The sequence below is a fragment of the Protopterus annectens genome, chromosome 6.part1, assembly GCF_019279795.1.
Source record: "Protopterus annectens isolate FY-2018-M chromosome 6.part1, PAN1.0, whole genome shotgun sequence".
Classification (NCBI taxonomy): domain Eukaryota; kingdom Metazoa; phylum Chordata; order Ceratodontiformes; family Protopteridae; genus Protopterus; species Protopterus annectens.
Genome location: NC_056738.1, coordinates 21,335,786 through 21,363,175, shown reverse-complemented (window position 1 = coordinate 21,363,175; position 27,390 = coordinate 21,335,786). Strand labels below are relative to the sequence as shown.

The window sequence follows — 27,390 nt, the reverse complement described above, 5'->3', positions numbered from 1 at the left end:
TTCATTCATCTTGTCATCGCCTCCCATCCCCCCCTCCCCCCTCTTCCTTCCTTCCTTTATATTTTATTACCTTGGGGTATTGTTTATTTTGGCTTTGGCAATCTGAGGTCATGAGAGGGGTAGCAGGCATTTATGGGTGAGGGAGGAGCTGAGAGCTGGATCCATATATGAAACTAACTATGGGTTCGAATCCGATATCGGATCCATAACCCCCAGGTTGCAGACAAATGAATACACCTACTCAGATGGAACGTTATGGTGAGTACATAACTTCTAATTAATGTCTGTTTACCTACACTAGACAGTGACCAAATATTAATGCAGTTGAGTTTGCCATTGTGAAAGCTTTAAGATGAAATCTTTTAAAACCTTGTATATAGTGTGGTTTTAGAATTATTGATGCAAATATGAAGAAGCAGCATTTGACGCTTAGAGGTGTCAGTAAGAGTTGACTCCAGGTGCATCTGCAGTTATCACTCGGATGTAATGAGTTAAAAAAAATTATCTTACTACACCTTTTTTGGTGCCTGTTTACCCTTTTCTCCTTTTCTCCTTGGGTTTGCTCAAACCTTCCTTGTTAAGTTTGGTTTGGGTTTGGACTATTATTAGCGGTTGTGATACTTGTTTCAGCTTCTGTAGTTGTTTATTAGTTGCATGTCTTGGATGCTATTTCTGTTTACTTAGTTCAATGGCTGAAAACCCTTCCAGGTACAAAAAATCACTAACTCTGATGTACATGTTAAGTGCATCTTTTAGCTTAGGAGGTTCTTAAATGACTGAACAGTGCTCCATGTGTACATCTTTCGGTCTTAGGGCCTTGACTGAGAGAAGGAATAAACTGATGTGTAAGAGACTTCCCCTGTCACAGCGGGAGAAGTTTTCCTCCCACTCTGTGCTTCTTCTTCTCTCAGCTGCTAAGAAGTCTCATGAAAACTCTGAGATGAGAAGACTCCTGATAAACTGAAGGACAAAGATAAGGAAAAATGCAAAGATAAAAAGAAGCTGTTGCCGTACCAGTCAAGTTCCTTGGGCCAGGACCAAAAGTTGTGGAAACCTTTGGATCCTTTTCCTGCATTGGAGCCTACATCCATTGGACTAAGTAATCCTCTGCTCCCAGAACCTCACTTCTTCCTGGAGCCATTCACTCTTGGGCTCTGATTGCCTTTTTAGAGGAAAGACCCTTTCATGGAACATCCAGACTCCATCCACTTTGTCCCTAAGATTGGTGCAGTCCTCCAAGAGTCTTTCCAAAGCAGGTGTTGATAGAATGATGAAGAAGTTCCTTAGGACCCAGTTCCAGTTAGGGGTTCTGCCAGCTCCAACCCCTGTTGGAGTCATAGGGCATGGACCCATCCCCTCATCAGATCATTTCTCCTTCTCTGATTTGACCCTCAGACTTGGGGTTATTGGAGCCATGCACTTCCTGGGGTTTGTTTCTGTCAGATCTAAAAACATTATGGACTCCTCATTGGCTTCAGAGTCCAACCTAGACCATCCCACTGGGGATGTTCATCAAAAGCACTTGTGCAAAAGAAGGCACGTAGACTCCTTGGAATCTTTAATTCAAAATATTAATTTTGATGAAGGGGAGGGTTCTCTCAGATCCCCCTTGAGGATGTCTAGTTTGGCAAGGTTTTAGCACTGCTTAGACAGAAGGAGGAGTGGTCTACTGAAGTTCCCTCCCAGGAGGAATTAGTATTTCTTGGGGCTTTTGCAGCTGGCCCATGTACCTCTTGGGTCGTCCCTTACGCAGATGAGATGGTGGATTTGATCTCCAAGTGGGTAGGGAAGGAAACAGATGTAGTCAGATCTATTCTCTGGAAGTTGGACAAGTTTTTGATATCTTCTAAAGATCTCCCCTTCAGAGCAAGGGTCCTACAATGTATTCCATGATGATGGTGGTGACCACTAAGGAGGAGCTTCCTGAAGAAAGCTCCACTGTTCATCCCTCCAACAGGAATTCAAGGACATTAGACTGATTTGGGATGTGGGTATATACTTCAGAGAGCTTTGCCGTCATGGTGCTGAACTATTTGGCTGACGTAACTTTTCCAGAGGAATTGACTAAAGAGCTCTCCAAATCCTTCTCTAGGTACAAATCTGCATAGGGGAAAAAATCTGCCAACTTCTGCAGTTAGCCACCCTTCAGTCTTTATTGAACATGTCTGTGTGCCTTATTTCAAACACAACAGAGGACCCACTGAGAGCAGTAGGCTCCTGCATAACTGTTAGATGGTATGCCTGGATGTATCTCTGCAGTTTTTGGAACAATTTAAAACATCCTTTACAAACCCCCCTGTGACAGTTCCAACCTTTTTGGACCTAAAGTGAAAGAGACACTGTTCAGATGTGAACAAGATGTCAAAATCTTGTCTGCCATAGGAATATGGTTTTCTACATTCCAGAGGACCTTCTGTCAAAACCAGAAGGGAGGGAAGAAACGGTGGTTTTGCAAGTCCCAAGGTTTTGCACCTGATACTTCTGATAATAGCCCCATCCCCCCAGCAGAAGGAGGAACAGTAATAATGGATGTCACTCCCATGGCAGAGGTAGTCTGCAGAATCAAGACTTTCCAGCTGTCTTGAGCAGTTGCCAAATTGACGCAATCTGGAGGTAGTCCGGAACACTTATCCCTGCACCCCATGGTCTGGATGTCCAAAATCCAGAATGGTTGTATGCAGAGGATTATTACCAGAGGTTAGACAGTTCTTTTTCTATCTCATCCCCCATACTCAACAAAACTTCCCAATGTGCCAACCTCTTAGTGGAAGATAGTAGCACTAGAATTAAGAAAGCAGATAGATATGTAAGTTATCCAAGAGGGCCCATTAGACCAGCAGTGATCTGGAATTTACTCAAGGTTCTTTTTGGTGCCACAAAAAAAAAATATTTTTGATGCCAGAGAAATGGACCTGTACATCAAACAGACACAATTCTGGATGGTCATGGTATAGTCTAGTTTTTCCTTGTTGAGGACAGATGATTGGAAGTACTTGATAGACCTGCAGGACACATACTACCTCACACAGATGGACAGATATTCCATGAGGTTTCTCCACTTCCATCTTGGAGCCACTCACTTCTGGTTCGGAGCCCTGCCTTTTGGTCGCACCAAAGACCTTCCTCTCCAGGTGTTCACCAAGTGCACGGCAGTGGTTGCAGCTCAGCTCAGGCTGTAAGTTTTCCAAGTGTTCCCATACCTGGTTGACTGGCTTATAATGCATCCAACAGGGATCATCTCCCTCAACCTTGGGACTCCTTGCTCCATCTGTTCTCACAACTAGGGATAACCATCAACACATCCAAGTCCAAATTTAATCTGGTTCAAGCTACAGAATTCATTGGAGTGCATCTGGATACCAAGTTACAGGTAGCCTGACTTCCAGAATCCAGGATCCTCACATTTCATCAACAGGCACAAGCAGAGTTGTCTCAGAGGATCCCCAACAAAGTGAATTCTGTGTCTTCTTGATTTTGTGGCAGCTGCCATTACTTGTGTTTGTCTGTCCAGATTTCATATGAGAGTGCTACAGTAGACCTTTGCAGTTCAGTTGTCTTTAAGGTATCAACACATGCGTTTTCCAGTGTCCCTCATAAGAATTTGCAGAACCTTATATTCATCGGTGGCTAGAATCACCAGTTATGTCTCAGGATCAACACTTTGCTCTTCCCAGGCTACAGGGACTATGGACACATCTCATCTTGGATGAGGGGGGATTTTCTGGAAATGACTGCCTAAGGAAGTTGGTTCCCTTCAGAAGCTAGTCTTCACATCAGTATTCTGAGGTTAGGGCAGTTTTCCTAGCACTGCAGGCCTTCCAATACACCCTCCTCAAGGGTGTGTTTCCCATCCAGACTAACAGTATGTAATTAGTTTGGTACATCAACAAACAGGGAGGAACACATTCTTATCCATTGTGTCGAGGGCCCATGAAGGTTTGGCAGTGGCAATATCTTTTCAATGCTTTCTGATAGCAATGCACATACTGGGGAAGTCCAGTGTACTAACAGACAGGATAAGTAGGCCTGTTCTCCTTCCTCACAAGTAGTTCCTCAAGCCAACTGTGGCATATCAGATTTTCAGCCACTGGGGCATACCGTGCTACAGCCTTTATGCTTCCCCTGCCAACACCAAATGCAGCAGGTACTTTGCCCTAATCCTTCAGCAGGAGGAGTCAACAAGGGACCCCAAGGCACACGACTGGCTCTCTAATCTCCTTTATGCCTATCTACCCAGTCATCTCATCCCAAAGTTTCTGCAGAAAACAAGGCTACAGTGATCTTCATTGCTCCCTTTTGGCCTTGACAGGTGTGGTTTCCCTTCTTCTGCTCTCTTCTGATTCATCCTCTATGGATGCTGGACTCTGCTCCAGATCTTCTCTGCCATCACCGCTAGGAACCTTACCATGTTATAGAAGCTCTCAAGTTGATTTCTTGGTTTCTCTAGCTCTGATGATGGCTAGACAGTTCAGGCTTTCATCGCAAGTTGTTCACATTTTGACTTCCTCACATAAGTCTTTGACCAGGAAGATTTACAAAAGTAAATGGAAAAGATTTATGATTTGGGCAACTTGTAGGAACATAGATCCCTTTTCAGAACCTCACTCAGCTATATTAGAGTTGTTGGCTTCTCTTTTTCACACTGGGTCTTTTTACTCCATTATCAAGTTGGCAGTTAGTTTCAGTATTCAAAATTGAGGACAGTTTTTTACCCATTGCTTCACTGAAATTATCTAAGGCTTTTTTAAGGGGCACTTTCCTGCTGCAACATCCTCCCTTAGAGATCCTGTTCCTACTTCGGTTATTACTACTCTTCTGCAGGCTTTAATTAGACCCTCTTTTGAACCTGCTGCCAAAGCTGATTTACAATACATTTCCTGTAAAACTGTGTTTTGGTGGCTACTACTTATGCACAAAGAGTGTTGGAGCACCATGCTCTTTCCTGAAAAGTTCCTTACTGGTTTTCCACAAGGATAGCTTCTCCTTGAGAACAAATCCATTTTTTCCAAAGGTGCCTTCTGAGTCATTACTAAATCAGTCCATAAACTTCCCTGTTTTACCAATAGAGGAGAGTACACCTTCTGGATGTGCATTGCCAGTTCAGGTTTTATTTGCACTATGCTAAGACTGTCCAAAAGCCTGACCAGTTGTTTGTTTCCTTTTCCTCAGCAAAATTGGGGAAAGGAATGTGTAAAATAACCCTTTCTCACTGGCTATCTGAATGTGTTTCCCATGTCTACAAGAAGAAAGGATTGCCCTTTGCCTGCATCTCCTAAGACTCATTCTGTTAGGCCAGTTGCAACCTCTACTGTTTTTCTTTCTCCAGAGTACCTGTTTGAGATTTGTGCTGTAGCAGGTGTATATTGCTTACTGAATTGAAAAAAAAAATGAGAACAGCTAACCCGTGAACAAGAAACAGCAAATATGGTCATTACCAAATGACTTCTGTGAAAATAAACACATCGAATGGCCATGGTTGGCCAACAACCAGGAAGTAATGTGACGCAAAAGGTAAGTGAAGGGTAGCCTTGTAAATTTGCCCTGTTCCCCACTGTAGTGCGATCTTGGATTTGGTATATATAGTTAGGGTGGTTGGGGTTGCAGCCCTCCACCTTGGTTGGTTGTGTTCATGATGTTGGCCTTCTGTGGCACAGAATAATACCATGGTATTTCAAAGAGGCACAGACTCCATCTTGGTTATTCAAAATTAATCTGTAAGTGTATCAGAAATTAAAGTAAACAATAACAATTAAATTGTAACAACTGCTTTAAATATTTGAAAAAATATTTATGGTGATTAATCTTGGTAATATTAACATGACAGATACAAATGAATAGTTAAGTCAATTAGTCTTTCCAAAATTTTGTGGAAAATCTATTTGTTTCTTAACAAAAACATTCACATTCACACCCAGGAAATTGAAATTGTGATAAATCATATAAAAACAATAAAGCACCTGGTCTGGATAGATTTACTACTGAATTTTATTTAAAATATTTAACATTGTTATAGAATATTGTCCAAGGTCTTAATTGTTAGAACACCTGGACTGTTTGACTTGTATATAAAGAGCTCTGAAACTGTCTTAATTCCAAAACCTAAGACACTGCTTACTCATACTGCAAACAATAAGCAAATTGCTCTCTTGAACCTAGATAAATCTGTTCCATTTCCAATGACTGAATACCCATTAACAAGCATTATTGGCTTACGAGGAATAAAAATCATCCATGCATAAATTATCACGAAAAACTTTCTTTAAAATATCAGATAATATAAAGAAATACTACCTGTTCATAAAAATGGGCAATAATGACATTTTTTTCAGTTATCAAAAATAGTCATAATTAAAAAGGAATATATTATCAAACAATGGTCTATATTATGTCCATGTGTCATCAGATGCATTGAAATTTATTTAAAAGTATAAATTTATCTTGTGCTAGATTCATTTAGTTTTCCAAATCTATAGGAAGTTTTAATTGATAGAGAATTTAAAACAAAAATTATGTTATAAAGATTTCAAGGAAGAAAGGATAGAACACCAACATAAAAGTATAACTCAGAAGTGCTACAACTGTACTTGTTGTTTGGATATTTATGATTTGTCAAATAATTTTGAGCACCCCATTACTAAACAAAGGTATAACTTTAAATGCTCGGCTAACTGTAATACCTCTCGAGTAGTATACCTAGTAACTTGCATGAATTGTTCAGCATTCTATGTTGGTAAAACAACTAGAAAGCTAAAAGACCGTATTATAGAACATAAGTCAGAGATTAGAAGGGAGATACCAACTAATGCACTGAGTAAGCATATTATAGAAAATGAGGGCCACTGTTTCAAATTTAGGGTAATATGTGTAATAAATTTAGGTATGAGGGGAGGTGATATTAACAATATGTTAGAATTAAAAGAGTATGAATGGATCATTAGGCTAGAAGCAGAAGTTGCACCAGGTTTGAACACTGCAGTTAGTTTAAAACCTGTGTTAATCAAGAGGCAAAGGGATAACATCTAGATGTTTTTAAACATTTTTTATATATTTATATATGTATGTATCTGAATGAATATATGCACACATTATTTCATTTATTTCACTTACTTTCAAAAATAATTTTACTTATTTTATTACAACTTTTTGGCGTGCAGAAGTGTGGGAGTATTTTGACCAAGAATTACCAGGATTTCTTTGAAGTTTCTGATCCTAAACAGAATACTTTAGGTAGGAAAGCACAAGTTTTCCTCAGGAAATTTCTTTTTAGTAGAAGGTTTTCCTACTGGAGACTTATCTACCCAACCGTGAAGGATCATGAGCCAACTGACAGTTCCACATGGGGCCACTAAAGGAATGTGTTTCGTCAACAAAAAAGCTCTGAAGAGATTTGCAGTCTGCCTTTTTTTATAGAGTTCTATTTAAGTTACACATAGTTTTAGAGCACATGAAATGTGCACTAAAGCTTTGATTGATGGCCGATAATGAAGGGTGTAGGACCTAAATAGATTAGACTACTGCAACAGTGATCTAAATGTTGAATGTCATAAGTTTAATGGATAGTAGCATAATCAGGTTTAATATCTTTTAGTATGAAGATAGCTTTTCCTCTTCTTGTTGAAATGATCAAATTTTCATTTTCTGTACAGATACTGTGAAAATCGTGACTTTGCAAGGAGAGGTAATAAAAGCACTAGCATCAGAACTTACCTTTGACTTCACTGTAGAAACTATTGGTAAGTAAAATAACAAAAATCACTAGTTTACCTTCTGTCTGTAACATCAAAAATGGAGATAACTAGTAATTATTGCTCAATATCACAGACTGGTGATCGTACAGTACTCAGAGATGTGACTTGACCAACGTTATATTGTGAAATGCAAACTTCAAATGTCAATAGAAGTGAGACTTTCAGGTCACTGCATAGCTGATGATTCTGCATTTCCGTCTAAAGTGCAGCTGTCTCAAAGTTGTCTATATTAAGTGGTAGGAGTGAAAGGTCAAGGGGGCTTGCCCCCACAGAAAAAAAAATCTGCTTTGCTTATTGTGTTTTTCCATGTAACAGTGCTTTATATCAGTTTCATTCACTGAGCAGCAGTTTGACGACTGTTTTATCAACAGGCTGTACCATACCCCTTTTCAGAAGTTAAGCACATTAGAAAAAGTATGCAAAAGTATGTTTTTTTCTGGAAGAAATTAAAAGACTAGAAAGTTCCAAGACAGCAATAACATTTTAGAGAAACTCCTCTTCTATAATCGCTGGGTTCAAAAAGGCAAGGCAGACATACCAAGCATTGGAGTAAAACATGGAATTTAACCAAAGAAATTGTAAGGCTTATATGGTGATTTGCAAAAACAGAAAAATATAAAGCAAAATAGAGACTATATAGGAGATGCTGTTGGGACTACAGTTATACGTGCATAGCCCAAAGCAAGAGGTGCAGTTGCAAAAACAGACTGCTGAACAGGTACAATCCCAGCAGAGCAGTTTGAGCACTATGAAAGTAGTCAGACTATTCTGTGAGAACAGTATAAATGAATAAGCTGAAAGCAAATATGCAGGTATTACTAAAAAAAGTAAAAGCAGGAAACAAATTCAGCTGTAAAAACTTCTGGATTGCTGGCCTCACAGCAGAATTAAGGGAATAAGATTTAAGGGCTCTATTTTGGCAAAGGAATTTGGTAAACATTTAAAGTTACCCCCTCTAGTTATAAAACTTGACACAGCATACAAAATGGTAAGCCTGCAGCAACCAGCAGTTAACAGACCCAAACAACTAATGTGCAGATTTGTGACCTTTGAAGTAAAGGTATTTTTTTCTGACCAAGTAAGCCCACTGATTCCTCTTTGTAGGAGTGATACATGATTTGCTCTGTCACAAAGCATGCAGACAGCGACTCAGGGGAATCAAACTCATGACTACCAAGTGACACTTCTTAACAGCTCATATTCCTCTGCAGTAAGCTGACAGATGAAGTTTATATAGCAAACAAAGAGATTTTAACTCATTCAGATTTCAGTTAAAATGTGGAAGCCTAGACCTTAATGTAATTTCCATACAAGCTAGTTACAAAGATTCAAAGAGATTCAAAGAAACTCTGTTGTCATTTAGGAAACGCAAGTGCTACCTATATGGAATGTCAAGTGTCAGCTCTTTTACAGGAGGAAACAAACACAAAAAGACAGACATGATGGATATTAAAGAATAAATAATAACTATAATACAAAACTAAATATCTAAGTAGCTGTCGCACATGCTTGTACACTATTGCATTAGACAACACTGACTACTAGATAATCTAACACATGAAAAGAAAACTACACTATACACAGAGGTTAGATTGGGTGATATTGCACATAAGGATGTGACTGGAATTGCACTTAAATGAGAATATATTAATTTTAGTATGCAATAAATAAATAGAATTACTGTATGGGAAAAAAAAGAAAAAGAATGAAAGTGTAACAATCTATTATAGTTTTGATACATTCAGATTTATGTCTGCATCAATGAGTCTTATTGCAGTTGGAAAAAACTGTTCATGAATTTGGAGGTCCTGCAGCAGATACTCCATAAGCTTCTACCAGAAGCAAGTTTAGTGAACCAATCATATGCTGGATGAGAAGTGTCACTCAGTATTTTGTGGGATCTGTTTTTACATCTCAGTTTAAAGAGCTCCTGTAAGGTAGGAAGACTAGTGCCCATGATCTTTTCTGCTGTTATTATTCTTTGCAGCTTCTTCCTTTCAGCCATTGTGCTGTTACCTAACCACAGAGTGCAGTTGCTGGTGATAATGCTCTCGATGTCTCCTCTGTAGAAGGTATTTAGAGCATTCCTAGAGAGCTTTGCTTTTCTCAGTCTTCTTAGGAAGTGTAGTTGCTGGTGGGCTTTTTTAATCAGCTAGCCTATGTTTGTACTCCAAGAAAGATCCTCTGGTATATGTACCCCCAGGAACTTTATAGTTTGGATTCTCTCCACTTCTTCACCATTGATCTTGAGGGACAGGTGCTTGGCAGAGCTATTTCTGAAGTCAATAATAATTTCTTTTGTTTTATTGATGTTCAGGTCCAAATTGTTTTTATTGCACCATTCAGTCAGGGAGTTGACCTCATTCCTGTACCCAGTCGCGTCATCACCATTTATGAGTCCTACCACTGTGGTGTCATCTGCAAATTTGATGATGTGGTTGTTGCTTGCTTTCACAGAGCAGTCATGGGTAAGGATTGTGAACAGTAGAGGACTCCGCACACAGCCCTGGAGTACTCCAGTGTTGATTATAATACTCTCTGAAGTGTTGTTACCAGCACAGGTCCTTTGTGGTCTTCCAGTCAGGAAATTGAGGATCCAGTTGCACAGCCCTTTATTTTTGCCAAGGCTGTTTAGCTTTTCTATAAGTTGCATTGGAATCACTGTATTAAATGCCGAGCTGAAATCTGTGAACAACAGCCTGGCATAGTTGTTGTTCTCTTCAGGATGCTCCAGTGTGAGATGAAGTGCCACTGAAATGGCATCAGCAGTTGATCTGTTTCCCTGGTAGGCAAACTGCAGTGGGTCAAAGGATTGGGGCAGCACTGTAAGTCAAATGCCTTTTAACTAGTCTTTCGAAGCATTTCATTACATTTGATGTAATGAACATTACATTTCATTATATTTGATGTACAGTGTGGGGGGGGACTGACAGTGCAGCTTCAACAGTCCAGATGAAGATTTAATTTATTCCATGGTAGTTAGGACCAGGCCTAGATCAACTCAGAAAACAGATACCAGGTTAATGGAGGTTGAACCATTTGTGAACATATGATACCACAGACAATGGATGACTTCCCTATTACCATAAATGGTAGGAAGTAAGTGAGATGAGCAGGAGGAGGCTTGGAGGAAAGGCCCAGTTGAATAAATGCAGGACAGAAATCAAAGGGGTCCTGCTAAACATGTCAGATGGCATTTAGCAATGGGAAGACTAGAGCCTTTTAGTTGGGGGGGGGGGTGACTATATGGCAACACTGGATGTAGAGGACCCTTATCTGCTTATTCCAGTAAGGCCTTTCCATAGGAAAATATATCAGGTTTCAGGTTAATCACTGTCATTTCCAGTATTCAGCTCTGCCATTTGAGATATCCACAGCCCCAGAGTATTTTCAAAATGTTTAACCCCATTATTTTCACATCTCCAAAAACAAAACATAGCCACCTTTCCTTATATGAGAGATTTCTTGCTTGCTTATTTATTTATTGACATTTGATTACCGGAAAAGTCCAACCGGCTAATCGGACTTTAGTGGATGTCCAGGAAGAAAAGTTCCAAATTACTACAACAAAGCATTTTAAGAACAATAATTTTACAATGTTCAAAATAATACAAAAACATCTGCCGTTTAAATAATTCTAAGAAGTTAGACATAATATAAATACAATGGTTAAGAATTGATATAAGGTACATGACAATCATTTAATATTTAGAGACGTTTTAGACGGTTTATAGAGAAATTAAAGGTAAATTAGTATAATACAAACAGAAACTGCAATATGAAGTGTGGGAAAACAGGCTTATGGTATATTTAGAGAGAAAGTCAGGGAAGAGAATTAGAAAGCAGTAAAGAAGTAAGTAAAGAAGGGGAAAGTAAGGAGGTTTAAGGAATGAAAAGTACTTGTTTACATTTAGGGATTTTGTTTAGCCAGGTTTTGAGCAAAACCAGAGTCAGATTTTAACTAGGAAGTCTTTCAGAGTGGTTTTGAAAGATGGGAGGGAGGGTATAGTCCTGATGGATACAGGTTAGTAGTTACAGGTAACTAGTTCCAGGACTTAGCAACCTTGTAGGAGTACAGACAATGCCCAGCAGATTTGCTAGGTTTGTAGACAGGAGTTTTTGGTCACTGGATCGCAATGACTGACTGAGAACATAGTTGTGTAGAATGTTTTTTTACTGTTGGACAGGCAGATGGATGCTGGATAATTTTAAAGGTTGAAAGAAGTTGTGTATATGTTAGTTGATGTGGCAGTTATAAACAATTTAGGATTTCACAGCTATACAGTGGTGGGTTCTGAAAGGGGTATGTGCTGCAAATTTAGCAACTTTTTTGTATCATTGTTCAAGTTTCAATTTTTGTGAAGCCTGGAGGTTAGTAAGGATGGGAGCACCATAAAGAAGATTGAGGAGGAGATAATTAGTGGCAAGTGTAGTTTTATTTGCATCAGTGAGAAAGAGTTTGGCTCTGTAAAACATCTCTAGTTTCACCCCTAATAGTGCGCTATGAGAAGTAACTTCTATGGTTGTATTATCAAGAGAGAGAACTTGAAATTTTATTTCGAAGCACAGTCTCAGAAACAATTACTTCAACATATTAGCCTGATTATCTTCTTGGTGTAGTCCTTAGGGTCTGCAATAAATTACAAAATGTCATAAGTGACTTATTCAACATCAGTAACTTTTATTGATGCAGTGACAGGCACTTTATAAATGGAAGCATTCATAGGTTAGTTAGTACTAGGCTAACTGCCCTTGCGAGCCATTGTAAGCCTAGCCAATTATCCCCTGTGAGACTCAAACCATTCACCTTGTCTTTGTAAGGCAAACACCTTAACCACTGGGCCACCCTTCCAACCACTGTGTCCAAGAAAAGCTGTCAGAAATTCAGTGTGTAATGGCAGGCTAATAGACTATTCACAGCATAAACAAATCACAGCAGGGCAAGTACCGAAGAGTCCTAGATTTCATGTCAGACTGCATTCTTCCAGTTTTCTACACAGACTTTAACATAGGAATATCAAAACGGAGCCTCAGGAATGCTGGAAGCAAAGTTTTGAACTTTGTTGACATTCAGAGTCCCTTTACTTAACCTAGTTAGGGATAAGCTTTAATGGACAGGCCCTCACAAGCTTTCCCTCTAAGTCCCCCTCTTCTTCAGCGTATCAGCTAACAGTATAATGTTCACATTTTGCTTTGGGAACACTTTAACAATGTTACCATTTAAGGTAACTGGTCTCGGAAAGAAATGTTTCTGTGTACTGTCTTCATAGAAATGAAAGCAGTTTATAGAGCAGTGATAGCCTTCCAAACAACTCAATTCTAGCTCGCCTGCATTAGTGCAAGCAATGCACTGATGCAGGTGTACCAGTGCATCAGTACAGGCACTGCAACTGTAATGATCCATGTCAACAAATATTAGAGAAACAAATTCTACCAGCTCTGCAGAGACCTTTTTTATTTGGTATTGGACCATTCTGTGCAGCCTTCATCTTTCAGTGGCTCATTTGCCATTATTACAGAAACAACTTGCATGCTCAACAGGCAAATGACACTGGCTTATGACTGGAAACTACACCAGTGACCTCTCAGGAAGTTTACACAGATATGGGACATGCCTCAAGTGGGCATGTTTGCCAGCTGTTTCAAAACAATAAGCTCTAAACCTTTTACTGCTTATTTCCATATCAGACTGTTTAGAAAACAGATGCCTTCTCATTTCCCTGCACTCAGATTTTAATATATGCCTCTACCTTTTCTTCTGATTTAGAAGGTATTGCTTAAAGCAAAGCAGAACAGAGTCAGCTGTATTTTAACCACTGCCTTGTGTCTGTGACAGTTTATAGATAAGTTCTAAGCAATCAGTCTGCAAACAATTACAAATCTAGCCAAAAACCATTATTCCAAAGATCCTTACAACCTGAAGGAGAGCAGACAAGATAGACCAAGGGAGAATTTTAAGTGGTCCATTTAGTTGTCTAGGTTTATCCTGAAGGTAGCAAGGGTGTTACTCTGCTTGACACGTTGTATAAGTTTGTTCCAGAGGCGAGGAATACACTGTGATATGAATCTGTTATGCCAATATATATTATTCATCTGTTGATGAAGGTTTAGTTCCTTTAACTATGTATTTCAGTTACCATTGGTTCTGTGAAGGAACAGGAGTTCAGGGGGTTGGATTTTTTATGGCTTGAAAGGCTAGAGACAGATCTCCACAGATGAGAGAGGGATGATAGTCTATCTTGATAATTAAGATTTTTGAGGCCTAAGATCTTTTTGTTATGAATCTCTAAGGTCTTCCAAGTTGAGTGATGTGTTTAGACAAATACTTACCAAAAGGTGCATTATACTTAACTTTTTTGTGGAATTTGCTGTTAGACTCTGATGACATATAAGTATAGGAAAATTAAGACCTCTATGGATCTAATGGAGATGCGTTTGAAAGTTAGATGAGCCTGAGGGAAGATTCTCTGAGCTATATTGGTAATATGATGGTCAGACAATAAGGAATTATTAACAAGAGTGTCTGGATCCTTTACAGTAGTGTCTGATTGGAGTGATGTGTCACCTGTATGGTATGTGAAAATGTTTTGATCAGATGTTATCTTTTTCATCCACTTCAGCAGTTGGGTTACTAGATCTGACCTCAGCACTTTTTTCAAGAACTTGGATCCAGCGCTCTGAATCCTCCCCTACCCATAATTCCTTCTGGTTCCAAGATTACCTGAGATATCATTTGCCCCTTGAAGAATCAAGACATGATTCGAGGGCTTTGTATCCTGGTTGTATAAATGTGTTATTCTGGCTACTTAAATCGCTATCTTTTAAGAGTTTTCCATATTAGTATTTAGATTTTTCCCCAAGTGTGTCTTTTTTATGACTATTCTAGTCTTTTCTAGCAGACTTTTGCTAAGGTTTACTTTAGTGTTGCTCTGTTTGTTGTTAAAAACATAATAGTTAATCTGCCTTTTGTGGAATTTGCTGTTTGTTAATTTCGTTTTTTAAACACCTTTATTGAATTATCAGTTGTGAACTAGGCAAATTTACATTTATATAAAAGTAATCAAACTGTATTAACAAGTTCATGTTTACAAACATTATATTTCACATATATTGCTATATATCATATAACCAAAGCAACATTACATAAATTATTCAATTCCTGCTTTTTTTTTTTTTTTTTAACAAGAAACATATTTACAAAACCATCACTTATAACATAGGCAGTCACACATTTATATAAATGGAAATAAACAACACCGACACAATCCTAATTCAATAATTTTACATCACAAACCATACTGACACACTCCCAGTTGCAAACATTGTACAACACATATAATCTACCCAGTCATTTTCAGTCAAACATTACATAGCTGATTTAAGTCCTGCCTTCTTTTAAACCTTATTCTTCCACCTGTATGTACTGTTCCCACAATTCCCATTTTCCTATGTAGTTTGTTCCTACCCTTTTCTAAAGATCTCAATTCCAGTTGTTTTCTCTGTTACTATACTCACTACTTCTAGTATAGTTGGTTTACATTGTGATTTCTATTCTCTAGTAATTGTTTTTTTGGCAGCCACCATAATTAGACACAGCAAGGCTTTACTGTCTCTAGGTGATTCCGATTCTGTATCATAGCTCAGAAAAATCATCTCCCTCTTCATACCAGTCTGCTTACCCAGCATCTCCGACAGTGCATCCTACAGGGAATCCTTAAAGTCCACCAACTCACCTCACATCCAGAAAATATATTCCCAATTACCTCTTTCTTCCCAGTCACACCTCCATTTGGTGTCTACCCGAGGAATAATTCTCTGGAGTCTACTTGGGGTATACATATATCTATGCAAACATTTCCAAGCAAAAATTCTAAATCTTATAGATTTTTTTTGCATATTTGGGAGACTTATATACATCCTCTCATTGTTTCTTTGTGAAATGCTTATCCAGTTTCTCTTCTCAATTCTTTCTAACCTTCTTATAGTTATCAATATTTTATATGCTCTACTAATTATTCCTTTTGTAATTGCATCTCGTGTTGTAGATTCTACTAAAAACTCTGCCAGTGCTAATCTTTTATTTAGGACCCCCTATTTCTTTCTCTTTGCCTATACTCTGATATTAATCCTTGATAGGGACGGCGATCTCTAACCTGCAGTCCAAATAAATTCTTGGTGTTTTCCCATTCTATCATCTTTCCCTCTCTAATTATTTGGTCCTAATACTTTGGTTCCTTTGCCAGTTTTCTCCAATAAATTCCAGCCCCCCCCCATGCCTATTGACTATATCCCTAATTGTAGTCATCTCTATCGGCAGAATCATATTACTGCACTCCTGTGTTGGCTAGTTCTTAGGATACTTTCTGCTACTTTAAAGATACAGTATTCTGTATGATTATTGTTATTCTCCTTAAAGGCCTGCATCCAAAATCCCAGTCTTTCCTTGTCTCTTGAGCTTCCCCTTGTTTCATTATCATCTCTTTCCAGTTTGAATTATAGTTTTCTGCTTGGTCTGTGTATAGGAGCCTTAACTCTGTAGCTCTGAAATACCCCTTCAAATCGGATAATCAAAATCTGCCCTGTTCTACTGGAAAAATCAGCTTATCCCACTTGGCTCTTGCTGTCTTCCCCTCCCAGATAAAATCCTTCAAATCTTTATTAATTGCTATCCACAAATTCTCCTGTGGTTGATAAAAAATATGCCTGACCTATGTCTAAGACTAATTGGACTAAAAACATTTTAACTGCATGTATCTTACTATCCATATAGCAAAGCTTCAGTTTTCTCAATTTTTGTATAATTTTTTGTTTAGTAGCTTCCCACATATCTTTAGCTGCCATACAAAAATAATTTTTAATCCTTACTGCTAAATAGAGATAAATGAGATCCACTGCTATGGATAAAGTTGAACTCTCCGTGAAACACAAATTATAAATAGTTCCGTATTTAGTTCTGCAATAAAAGTTCTGCATTTAGTTCTGCCGTGTTTGTTGCTCGTCTGGTGGTATTGCTAATACTTACTGCTAAATACTTCATTTTGTCATGTCCCCATAAATATGGATATTGCTGAACCAATTCATGTGTGGGTATATAATTTACCGCTATTGCCTTTGTTTTAGCTTCATTAATTTTGTATCCCAAAAAGATTTGAAACTGTCTTAAAATGTTCTACCACAATGTAATGTCTTTTTCTGGTATAAGAAGAAACTCCAGCTATACTCTGTTGCATACCACTTACTCAGAGGTGATCTCTGCCTGACATACAAGGCCATGTCCAACCCAGAATTGATGGACATGCTCCACCTAAACAAAAACAAATCCCCAAGAGCCACATGCTCTAGGGATCTAAACCTCACCACAGTGATAAATTGGACGTGCTGGAGGGATAGATTCCTGTCCCAGAGACTCCCCATGCTTTGGAACAGGATTCCAGTCTACATTAGGCAGAGCCCCTTACTAACACCCTTCAAGAGAAACCTTGACGAGTGGATTGGAAAGAGAAAATTTACCCCAGGGATCACTGCAGTGGCTCTGCTGGACAGAGGCACAGGGAACTAATGGCTCTGCTGGACAGAGGCACAGGGAACTAATCTAAGAGGGCGGCAAAAGCCAACACATTCTGGCTAGGCTTATAGATGCCCTTGGGCAGATAGCCTAGTATTTACCTATGAACCTGTAAAATAACATCATCTGCAAATACAGCCAGCTTTTCTTGACTACCATTTATATCCTTGAATTTCTGAGTCCCTTATTTTCTTTGCTAGTGGTTCTGAATATAGTGCAAATAACAAAGGGGAAAGAGGACACCCCTGCCTGGTTCTTCTGCACAAGTAGAAATTTTTAGAGAGGACCCCACCCACTTTAGTTTTTGCCCCCGATCCCTCATATATCTTCCCAATCAACCTTATACTTTTTTCAGGAAATGCAAATGCTTCCATTGCCCTGCTCATAAAGTCCCAGCTTAGTCTGTCAAATGCTTTCTCTGCATCAAGACCCACAAACAGCAATGTTATTTTTTTACATTCTGCTTCCCTTAGGATCATCAGTGTTCTTTGAATGTTGTGAAATGTTTGAGTCGTCCCTTCCACAAAAAGCACATTGGCCTATATATATATATATATATATATATATATATATATATATATATATATACATATATATAAATCAATTTTGGTATTACCTTTGCCATTCCTTTAGCCATTATAGACATGAACACTTTATAATCATGGTTTAGTATTGAAATTGGCATGTATGAAGCTGTATCTGATGGATCTTTACCCTCTTTAGGTATTACAGCTACCACTGCTTTCTTCCAGGATGTTGGTACTTCTCCTCTTCTTCGAATATTGTTAAACAAAACCTTCCAGATCTTTATCAGTTTTCCCTCCTAACTTCTAAACTTCCACAGGAATGCCATCTATTCCTGAGGACTTTCCTCTAGATTGGTTATACATCACAATGTTTATCTCATCTCCTCCTATCCTGTTAATAATTGAGCCTCATCTCCCTCTAACCTTGGCATAGTTAATTCTTCTATAAACATTTCCACTTGTACCTTTTCTTGATTTCCATATTTCTCTGCTTTATACAGACTTTCATAGAATTTCTGAAATATTTCTCATACTTCTACCGGATCTCCTGCTACCTTCCGTGTTGGGGCTGTTGCCAAGCTTAGAGAGCCTATTTCTACTTTCTCTTGCCTGAGTCATTGTGCTAAACTTTTTTGTGCTCTAGAGTTATTATCAGTAAACAGTTGCTTAACAGCAATCTTTCTAAACTTGTGTATATTATCGAGGTAATCCCTTATTTTCTGCTTAGCATTCTGCAGTTAATCCTCTTGTTCTGTGAGATTTCCCCTATTCTGCAATATTTTAACATTTATTACTCCCTCTAAATAATTCTTGTTTCTTCTTAACCATAGCTCCATTTCTTTTATTTCCACTCTAATTTAAACTCCACCTTAATTTTATCCCACTCCCTAGCTGTATTTTCAGAAGTTATTTATGTCCTGTCAAATAGCTCCTAAATAATCTCCAGTACCCATTCCTTAAATTCCTATCTTTTCAGTAGATAGGTGGGAAAGAGCTAATGTCTCATTTTTATTTCATTACCTTGTGTTTTTATTTAAGTTCTTATTGGCGCATGATCTGAAATAGTTATTGGGTGCATATCAAGACCTTCAATTAAATACACATGTTCCTGTGAAATGTTAATTCTGTCTAGCCTAGCCCAATTTTTATATCCTGGGGAGTAATATGTAAATTCACTCCAAACTCCCAGTACTGAATTCACATCTTCCATGCCAAATGTGTTCAAAAATTTCTTCAACAATCTACCCTTCGTTGTTATACTTTCCCTTCTGGGCCCATCAGATACATCTTCACTGCTGCAAATCAAATTCCAGTTCCCCGCCTATAAGTAATATTCCTTGCTGAAAACTGATTATTTCTTCCAGAATTTTCTGAAGCTGAATTATAGCAGTTTTAGGTGGAATATACATGCCAGCGTAATCCTCCTCCCTTGCCAGTAGCCCCTTAGCACTACAAATCTGCCATTATTATCTTTGTATCACTATTACAGCTCCTCTTGCAATTAATATAAGTACTCCTCTTTTCCTTTGTCCCAGATATTCCACTCAGTGACCATCCTGAAAACCTTTATCAAATTCACATGTTCAGTTCTTTCCAAGTGTTTGTCCTGTAACATAACTATTTGCACTCTACATTTTTTAGTATAGTTCACTGTTCTTTCAACTGTGTATGTATCTGTGAGACCATTGATATTTAAAGACATTACAGAAAGCATCATTGTATTAAAAAGTTATTATTCCCACATTTTATGTATAACACAGTTTTTGTTAAATGTATAGTTCCAGCTTTTGTGTTACATGCTTACATCGTTTGGCAGGTTGAACTTTTATATAGTTGTTGCTTGTCATATCCATTTCAGCCTATGCCACAACTTACAAAACGTTTATTGAAATCCCTCAAACAAAAAAAAAAACAAACCCCCAATACCCCACTAAAACCAATTAATTTAATACTAACAAACAAAACTATGTACATCTTCAAATATTGAAGTTTTACCCTCCTAATAATAACAAATGTCCCAAACCAACGGCTACAATCAGAGACATGAATTTTAACCTAAAAGAAAGGTTATCCATGTTAAGACACGTGGTGCAGCCAATGGTTCTAAGAACGAACTTGTTTTGTCTTATCTTTATAGTTCTCCCAGCTAGGAAAAACCCCTGAATGCTTTCTGAGAGCATTATCTCCTATCCAGTTTCTCTTTTCCACCAGACTATAGCCAGATTCTCTTTATCAGATTGTCTCCATGGAAACATGAGAACCAGACAGTCAATTTCTCTGTATCAGATTGTTTCCATGGAGACATGAGGGCCAGATACAGAATTGCTACTAAGTATACATTCATTTGATAGAAAAAAAGCTTCATAATATTCAATATTCTTTTTCATTTACTTGCTTTCTCTTAAAACTTGTTACTGAATCAATTTAAGCTCCTTATTCCAGTCATTCCCCCATTCAAGAATGAGAAAAAACACATTTATTTTTCTTTTGTTTTGCTCTTTTAACCAGGATTTTTTACATTGCAGTACCTACATTTCTTAAAAACTAAACAAGAAGAAAGAGAGAAGGGAAAAAGAAAAGAACAACAGCATCTATTTTCAATTTGCATTACACTTAAAAACAACTGAGAAAGTGTTACTTTATAGCATGCAAAGAAAACCATACATCACAAAAGTAGTACTATTAAGAAAAATGTTTTCTTTACTTACAGTTAGCTTTCTCCCTCAATTCCCCTCCCCACAGCATTTTTCCAAACATTAATGGCATGAAGTAGGGCATATAATTTAGAGTCCTCCACAAATCCAGCAAATTCTAAAACAGTCCAATATTTCCAGATTTTCTTGTTCTGTCATATTTCACAAATATCATTATTGCATTGTAATCCCACATTATGTTACTGGTTTTATTACTGTTCATCTCCATCTCCTAAATCCCTTTTCTGCTTAATTTCCAACATACTATCGATTCTTCTAGTCATCTCTTGTGCTCCCTTCCTTCTCTTCAACATTTTCAGTTGAAACAGTGGAAAAGATTTTGCAAGTACAATCTCTCTGTGGTCTTTATTGAATCTCCTGTTTCACAGCTCACTTTTTGTTGGACAAACTTTTGTATTTCCTGCTTAGAGTGTACTTCATCAAAAAATGGTTTTGTCCCTTGAGGGAAAAAATACGTTGAAGACAGCTGGGTATGGCAGTTTGAAACTCTCACCTGCATCTCAACATTCCCTGAAGAATGAAATTAATTTACTCCACTTCTGCCTGGTGTACAATGAGTAATCATTCTCCACAAACACTCTGCTGTCTCCCACTTTTAGTATTTTGTCCTTCTGACATAGTTTTGTCAGAATCAACTCCTTCTGCTGGTAGGATTGCATTTGTACTATTAAAGGTGTAGGTTGCTTTCTCATAGCAAGGTTTGGAGCATACACATGATGTGCCCTTTTAACTAACAACTCCTGTTGTGGAATAGCAGTTCAGTTGCTTATTTGTGCAGTCATAAAATTAATGCAGTCTGTTCCTTCTAACTTCTCTGGTATAGCTGAAAATCTCAGACTTTCCCTACATGCTCTGTCCTATAATTCTGTTATTTTTTAAACATCTCTTCCTGAACAATCTCATATTCAGCCAGCCTTTTCTTCATTTCAGCCACCGATTTTTGCAGCTTTATCACCTCATCTGAATATCTGTTTAAAGCTTCTTCCATTTTTTCTAGCCTTTTGTTGTTTGTGTTGCAGTACTCCTTCAGTGGGAACCAGGTCTATGTGTAGCTGTCTTGTATCTTCCTGCAGTTTACTGGAAGCCATGTCTGAAGGTTGCATTGCTTTCTGCTGAACAGCTGCAGAACTTTCCACAGTCAGTGATTCTTCCTCACTTTTTGCAGCTGATTTTCCCAGGTGCTCTGTATTTCTTTTTTCCTGGCATCCAGGCAGTACACTTACTAGCCAGTTACTGAAATGTATTCTAATTCAAAATAAACAAGCTTGCTACTTACTGTTACCTGCCTAGCATTTTTGATCAATGGACGTTACTTTATTCTTTGTGAATATTTTGTGTCTGGAGTGACAGTTAACCTCAGAGCTGGTCCTAGCTGTTTGCCTTGTCTGTAGTTACTAAAATTTACCCATAAACACAAAAGTGTACTGGCCCTCTGTGTTGAGTTTCTGTTTTCACACTGGGAGAGCTAGAATCAAGCTGTTACTCATTGTGTAGCCATCTTGAAAGTTGCTGTTTGTTAATTTCCTTCCTTAGGAATGATTGTGTTTACCAAATATGTTTTGTCACAGTTGTTGCTTTTCTATGGCAGACAAAGCCACTGAATTTAAGAAATCTTTTTTTCTGCTTGTGGGCACAGGATTCTGCCTCAAGACCCCGATACACTCTGTGAATATTACTTATGTATAGCCACCTTGAAATTGAGTGCAAGGCCCACCCCTCTTTCAGGGTCAGGGCACTCACTGACTACTACAGTAAGATGGTGCTTAAAGGCCTTTTCCCAGCCCAGGCAGGAGTATCAGTACCTTTTACTTCGGAAGTCTCTTCTCCTTTTTCAAAATATCTGAAAAAGTGAGGACTATCAAGGATAAAGAGACTGAAGTAAAGATAAGGAATAGAAGGGAAAAAAACTTCTAGAAAAGTCACGGAAGAGGTCTCCAGATCTGTCTAGCTCTGCACTGAGGACTCTGAGACATATGGATCTATCTTCAGCAAAGGTTATTCGGATCCATTCCCAGTCTGTACCATGCCACTTCTCTCCTGACCCAGCTGGTCCTCTCTCCATTCCCCTTTTTTGCAAGAAAAACAGCACTAATTACCTAATCCACCATTAGAGGATTTGTCCTTCTGGTCTTTTCAATCTTCAAAGAGTCTATCAGAAGCTGATGTTGTCAGAATGATATGGAAATTTCTTTGGACCCAATCAAGATTGGAGTCCTCCCTGCACCTACCCCTCTGTTGGCTCCAGGAATAGTCTCTGCCACCCTAAACTTAGTTTTTTCTGTTTTGGTTCAACCTTTAGATCTGAGTCATTCCCACAGGGCACCTGCATCCGAGCTGACAGCACGCTCATCTTTAACTTCTGCAATCTCCCTCATCCTCTTGACTCTGGCCCTGCTGGTTTGGAATGGTCTCGGAGCTGAAGTGTTGGAGCTGAGGCTCGGGGGTTGGGATTGACTCCAAAGTTTTCAGAGCTGTCCCTGCCGGTGGGTGCTTTGGCTGTGGACAGTTTGGTGCCATGGACCAGTGTCTGATTGGAGCTAGAAACTATCCTTCTCTGATTTCCTCAGGTAATGGCAGTACACCTTTGCTCCACTCTCACCTTCAGCTTTCGAGGTCTTTAAGGGGTTTATTTCACATTTGTTGATCATGGAAGTATGACTGGGCACAAAGACCCCTTTTCTGTGGAGGCCCAGGGAGAAAAGCTCCAGTACATGAAGTACAATCAAAATCTTTTAAGTTATATAATATCAGCAGAGTTAGACAGAATGCAGTAATCAAAATAAATTTTATAATGTCAAATAAGATAGTGACTATGCATACAGTAATAAGGATTCTTATACTAATTACCCCTTCAGGTTAAAAGAGGAAGCGTCTCCAACTCATTCGAGTCCATCCTGATCACCTTTGGATTCTGTGTCCATGTCCATTCATCCAGTCCAACAGAGACCTCTCTTAGCTTCAAGGGGTTCCCACTTGGTGAGCTGAGCTTCTCCCTTTTGATTCCAACTCTTCCCCTGAAGTCCCTTCTGGAGAGGGTTACAGGAAATGAGCCTGTAAGAGGAGGCATTTAGACTCATCTCCACAGCTTGTCACTGAAGATACTGATTTTGGCAAAGGGGAGGGATACCCAAGATCCCCTTCAGAAGAAGTCTTCTTTGGAGATGATCTGGAATTGATGAACCAGTGAAGGGGTTGGTCTACCAAAGCTCCCTCCCTGGAGGTGATAGTATTCCTCAAGGCATTTGGGGATGGCTCATCTACTTCTGGATGGTCCCACCCACTAATGAGTTAATAGACCTGGTCTTTCAAAGAGCCTGAAAGGAACACAGTGTGGTGGAGCCTATCCCATATAAGCCAGACAGTATATTAGTTGTACCTAAAAATAAGGCTTATTGGAGCAAGGGTCCCCCCGGTAGATGCATGGTTGTTATGGCAGCCACTAATAAGGAGCTCTGAGAGGACAGCACATCTATTCATCCACCTAACTGTGAATGTGGGGCATTGGAAAGATTTGGGAAATGGATGTGCACCTTAGTGACTTTTGCACTTTGAGCTCTGAGCAACATGGCCTATATGAGTTGTTTCCAGAGGATTTGACCAAGGAACAGTCAAAATCCCTCTCCAGTAATCTACCTATTAACATCCAGAAATCAGTGGAGTCATAGCTATCTACCCTACAATCAAGGACCAACGGGTCCATGTGTCTGCTTTCTAATGCAGCTGATAGCATGGCTAGGGCAGCAAACACCGGCATTGCTATTCATCGACACACCTGGATGCACCTATGTGATTTTGCGGAAAGCTTCAAGATGACCTTTATTAATGCTCTCTTCAATGGTTCGACTGTTTTTGAACCGAAAGTTAAATAAACGTTTACCAGAAGAGAACAGGAAGGCAAAACCCTATATGCAGTTGGTATATGTTTTTCCACACACCAAAGAACATTTTCCTGAAACCAAAAGGGTGGAAAAAAAGCTGTGGTTTTGTAAGTCACAGCGTTTTGGCCAGGACACGTCTGCTGACAGACCCACCCCACTACCTGGGGCAGAGAGGGAAAGATCTTTAATGGACATTTCCCTAGGGTTAGAGGCAGACTGCAGAATCAAAGGTTTTGAGGTTCTTTCACTGATAAACCTTCCAGCACTCCTGAACAGTTGCCCAACAGCCACACTCTGGAGCCAGGCGGGGGAGCTTATCCTTATTCAGGCATGTCCAAGGGTCAGCTCCCAGTTTTCTCTCCTGTGTATCTGATGAATCTGGGCATCTTGAGGCAATGTAGAAATTGCCTCAAGTACACAGACAACCCTCTCCTCCTACCACCCAACACTACAACCTGTGAGAGGTGCACTTATCTAGCCAAACTTGAGGTAAAGCTCTCTCCAGCCAAGACTGAACTTGACAGTCATGAGGAGAAAGTAAACATTTGCACCACACCACGCTCATCACATAGTCTCACTAAATCTGCACCACCAAAATCCACACATAGTAACACAAAAACATTCGCGGAGGCTCTCAATAATAATCTGTCTAAGCAACAGAGACCTCCAAAGTAGAAATGCAAGCAACCTCCATCCCCCAACACAACCCAAATGACACATAGCCTACAGACTCAGTGTGCCACACAACCACAGCCAGTAAGGCAAAACAACGTACCCAACACGCTAGTCATAGGTGACTCTATAGTCAGGCACACTGATGTCCCACTCACCAGACTAAACAAGGAGAAGGTTACTGCCAGCTGCCTGTCAGGTGCTAGGATCCCTCCACATAACCCACACACTCAGGTCACTCCACAACAAGTACAAATGTGACTCTGTCATTGTCCATGTTGGTGTGAATGACCTGAGATGTACCTCCCTGGACTACATGAAAAAAGACATGTAAGAGCTCTCTGATCTTGTAGCCCAGGGAGGTATGACCCTAGCCCTGAGTAGCATTCTCCATCAGCCCAGAATGATACCGCAGTACAAGGACAAAATGATTGATTTCAACAATTGGCTAAACTTCAGGTGTCATTCTAAGGGGATCCAGTATCTGTCTGCTTGGAATGACATGGTCAACAGACCACGATGCTTTGCCAAAGATGGCCTGCAGTTGTCTCCCCTGGGATTCCGGATACTGGCTAAGGCTCCTGCTGCCCCTATAGTGCCTTTTTTAGGCAAGATTCAAATAACAAATTCACCACTGTAACAGGAACAGGCAAGCAAAAACTGAGGGCAATGCTACAAGTCTAAATCTCAAAATGCACTAACTGGAGGCACTCCTTAAAGTGGAGAACATCAAAATCTGTGCAGTGACTGAGACCTGGTTCAAGGCTCCAGAGAGCACCCCTGCACTACCAGGCTATAACTCATACCACACTTTTCGGCCATGTAACCTGGACCGAAACACCAAAGGCGGAGGTGTGTCCATATTCATTAAGGATATCCACACCTCCAGGCTAGTTGCTCAGCATAATGCATCCAAGGTTATCCAAGTGCAACTAACTCTGGGCAAAACTGCAGTCCAAACTGTAGCTTGCTATAGATCCCCCACCATGCCCCAGGATTCCCACTCCTCTTTTCTTGATGTAATGGAAAATATTAGGGGTCAACCAAACACCTTAGTAATGGGCGACTTTAACTACCCCACCATTAACTGGGAAAACTACTCGTGTACCAACTCCTTAGCTCAACGCTTTCTGGAATTCATAAACTCCAATGCCCTGGATCAACTTATCCACACTCCCACCAGGGGCAACAATATCCTAGACCTAGTCATTACCAACATGTGTGACCGGTGTTCCACACCTGAAGTCAACTGCTCATTGGTCCGATCTGACCATAAGCTAATCACCCTTGATATCCACATCCTGCCCCCACCCCCCATTAAGGAAACCACGGTAAAAAAATTCTCCAAAGCCAACTTTATACTTCTTAAGACAGAAGTGGTGAACTTCGTGACACCGATGCAGGTGGACAATACAGTTACAACTGCTGAATCCTACACAAATGCACTCTATAAGCACTTACATGAGTGCATGGATCATGCTATCCCAAACAGAACCAAGACGCTATCCTCCAAAAAAAGGAAGCCAATCTGGTGGTCCCCTGCCATAAACAAACTTTATAACAGAAGGAAGAAACTGTTGCAAAAGAGAGTAAAATCCCATGAGTGGAGGAGCAACCTGGTCAGCCTCAGTAAGAAGCTGAGATCCCTTATAAGATTCTCCAAAGCTAGCTACAAAAACAAAATCGCCAGTAATTCTAAGGACAACCACAAAGCATTCTATAGCTATGTCAAGAATCTTGATGGCAACACCCAGATCTACTCTGAGTTACAGCACAACAGCACGAAAATTACAGAACCAACTGATATTGCCAACATTCTGGCAGATAGGTTCAGTGCTAACTTTATCCCCCCACCCCTTAAAGGGCCCATATCTATACAGGAAGAATGCAGAGTCCTTGTAATCACAACTACACAGGTAAAAGCTGCACTCTATAAAGCCAAAAACGCAGCATCCATGGGACCGGGCAACATCCCAGGCTGTGTTTTACATGAGCTTCAGAATGAACTGGTTCCCCACTTAAGCACCATGTTCAATAATAGCCTTGGATCAGGCTTTGTGCCCACTGAATGGTGCACAGCAACAGTTATCCCACTCCACAAAGGGGGAGCCACCACTGATCCCAGGAACTATCGACCTATTAGCCTGACGAGCCTGGTCTGCAAGGCCATGGAACGTATCATCATGGAACTCATAAACAAAGACATTGGTAACCTCCAAACTCTGGATCCCACCCAGTTCGAGTTTGTGAAAGGCAGATCATGCCTTCTGAACCTGATCGACTTCT

At 39.5% G+C, this 27,390-nt stretch overlaps 1 protein-coding gene across 2 annotated transcripts in view; it reads left to right on the top strand.

Annotated features, from left to right (window-relative positions):
* LOC122805364 (mitogen-activated protein kinase kinase kinase kinase 2-like) overlaps nucleotides 1-27,390 on the top strand; it is a 1,562,336-nt gene that overhangs the window by 1,397,084 nt on the left and 137,862 nt on the right. For both annotated transcript variants that reach the window (XM_044075456.1, XM_044075455.1), the window contains one exon: nucleotides 7,647-7,733. In XM_044075456.1, the coding sequence (XP_043931391.1) occupies nucleotides 7,647-7,733 (87 nt within the window). The remainder of the gene's footprint in view (nucleotides 1-7,646; nucleotides 7,734-27,390) is intronic.